This window comes from Mizuhopecten yessoensis, unplaced genomic scaffold (genome assembly GCF_002113885.1).
Source record: "Mizuhopecten yessoensis strain PY_sf001 unplaced genomic scaffold, ASM211388v2 scaffold7777, whole genome shotgun sequence".
NCBI classification, from domain to species: domain Eukaryota; kingdom Metazoa; phylum Mollusca; class Bivalvia; order Pectinida; family Pectinidae; genus Mizuhopecten; species Mizuhopecten yessoensis.
In genome coordinates, this window is record NW_018407217.1 from 757 (window position 1) to 3,309 (window position 2,553).

At 37.1% G+C, this 2,553-nt stretch overlaps 1 protein-coding gene across 1 annotated transcript; it reads left to right on the plus strand.

Moving 5' to 3' along the window:
- Positions 1-77: 77 nt before the first annotated feature.
- Positions 78-2,531, plus strand: LOC110454340 (ligand of Numb protein X 2-like). The gene is made up of 4 exons (XM_021503795.1): positions 78-189; positions 787-957; positions 1,678-1,800; positions 2,314-2,531. The coding sequence occupies exons 1-4, from the start codon at positions 94-96 to the stop codon at positions 2,521-2,523; spliced, it is 600 nt and encodes a 199-aa protein (XP_021359470.1). The 5' UTR covers positions 78-93; the 3' UTR covers positions 2,524-2,531.
- The last annotated feature ends 22 nt before the right edge of the window (positions 2,532-2,553 follow it).

Here is a 2,553-nt window from a genome sequence, read left to right on the forward strand (position 1 = left end):
TGTAAATGTGACTTTAGGGGTGAATGGGTAAATTTGAATTGTAAAAAAAAAAAACACTTATTTTCGTTGAAGGTACCGGAAAGTTTAGCTGCTATGGATGAGCGACTCCGGCCGGATGATCGGGTACTCGAGATAAACGGCATAGATGTGTCATACGGCACACAAGAGCAGGCCGCTCATATTATACAGGTAAATAATTCTGGTTGTACCTACAGATTGAATAGTCATACACATCTGATCTCAAGGATCTTTGTACCAATGGCAAAAACTTAAACTGTGTATTGGAAACTTTTTTCCCCGCATTATTTATGAATACAGCTTTGAGAAATCATTTCTGAAAAGATGACCAAACCTTGCGGAACTTTAACGAAAACAATAAGAAGAAGAAAGAAACAAAAAAGAATATACATCAGCGTTCTGAAAGTAAAAATTACATGAAGCCAGACCAGGATTCGAACCCTGAACCTCAGATCATTATAATATCGCTCTACCCAAATGAACTACCTGGTCAACAGAAGCTCCCTGGCTGAGTTGCGCTACGGTTATATCCTAAGATGAAATTAAGGGGAGAATATTTATTATATGTACAAAATACTACGTACAATTCTCTAGTGTTTTGAATGCAGAGGGAAAAGGATTCTTAAAATGTATATGTTTCAAATATAAGATTTATGGAATAAGTCTTGATTGTTCTCATTTTATCTAGTCTTTAATAAGAAATGACTATGTGGTTAAAATTGATCTGGTGATTTTGTACTTTGTACTATTATATTGCCTCTATTTCAGACAAGTGCTGATAAAGTGCAATTTGTGATTTCCCGACGAAGTCGTCCCCAGACTCCGGACCTTATCCGATCTACCTCCGACAATTCTACAACAGCGATGAATTACAGCATGATCCGTGACAACACTCCCTCATGTCAAAAGTGTCACGAACGCCTCGTCACGGTCACCAAGGTAACCAGATGTGTTACTTGGCGACACACTTAGTCTCACTTGGTCTCTGTGAAATGGGGTTTTCTTGCAATAAATTCATCAAAGTATTTCTCATGCATGATCGCTGTTTCATAGATCTTTTGGAAACAACAAAAGTGAGACAAAGAGTAGAAATAAAAACAAATTTCACTGCTGAAGTATCTTATAAATTAGATGTACAGGGACTTAAAATCAGTAACAAGAGTATAACTGCTTCAGGCTATTGTAAATTTCCCTTGTTTCAATCTGTTCATTTAAATTATATTTTACATCTGCTCTGTATTGCCACTCTATAAACCTACCAAAGTCTGTTGTGATTTATATGAGCTAGACTGTAAACTCTTGAGTGATCATCAGGATGTCATGATGATTCTGATATCATAATCGTAACATTTAACAGGCCGATACAGGCTGTTGGTTGTTCCATTTATTGAAAGTCAACTTTATCTGTCAAGATTGAACATGAAATTTGAAAATCAATATAGTGTCAGAATCAGTAAAACCTGAATATAACCATTGAATTGCGTTCTGTTTTGAGTTATAGTCCTATAATTCTGAGAGGATTGCAGACAGACATTGGCGTTTTATTCAGTCTGTCTGCTATAGATATTCTGTTAATGCAGTTTAATGTTAAGATATTATAACTATTAAAAATATAAAGTTTGATACCTTCTGTGGTATAGTGTAGTATAACCGTTGTAGGACCCTCTTGAGACCCTGGGAATCAGTGTAGCAGGTGGACTTGACAGCCCCCGTGGGGACACGCCTATCTATGTCACAAATATCAACCCTCTGGGCTCCCTCGGCCGCACCAAGCAGATTAAGGTAAGATGCAGGTGTCTTAATATTTCTATGCATGTTAGCGTCAAAAGAATTCTTTTACATGATGCCAGACCAATCATCTATTTCATCATCAAATTCAGATCAGTTTTTTTTTTTCTCATCATGAAATGGAGTCAATCTTCTTTTATGATGTAAAATTTCTATTTTCCATTTTCGTGTGTGTGGGGGGGGGGGGGAAAAGAGATTCAAAACTGATCTTGCAAATGCAACAATGTCGACAACAGATTTTTCTAAGACTGTTACAAGTGGAAATTTCCACATAGGGAAATACTTTGGTTTTTATATTGAGTAAAGTAGCTCAAAAATGTCCATCGGTGAATAATTATTGCTTCACTATATAGATTTTAGATAAAATAAGTAGATTACAGATTCATTTCCAATGTGGAAATTTCAACACTTTTACAATAATCTAATATCTACTGTTGATGATAGAAAAGTGTAAAACATGGTCTTGTTTACTCTGCATTATAATGCCTTGTGTTATTTGTCCCACAGAAAGGTGATATCCTCTTGTCTATAAATGGGTCAAGTCTTCTTGGGCTGACCCACAACGAGGCGGTCAGTCTGGTCAAGATGAACACGGACAACAAGGTGGTATGTCTGAAGATCATCAACGGTCCGGAGACATCACATAACCAGGGCAACTTCACACCCACCTGGCTGTTCTGGCAGCAGATGTCTAGGTACGTAGAACTGGTAAAGTGAAGGGTAGAAAGTTTGGCATGGTGAACTGGT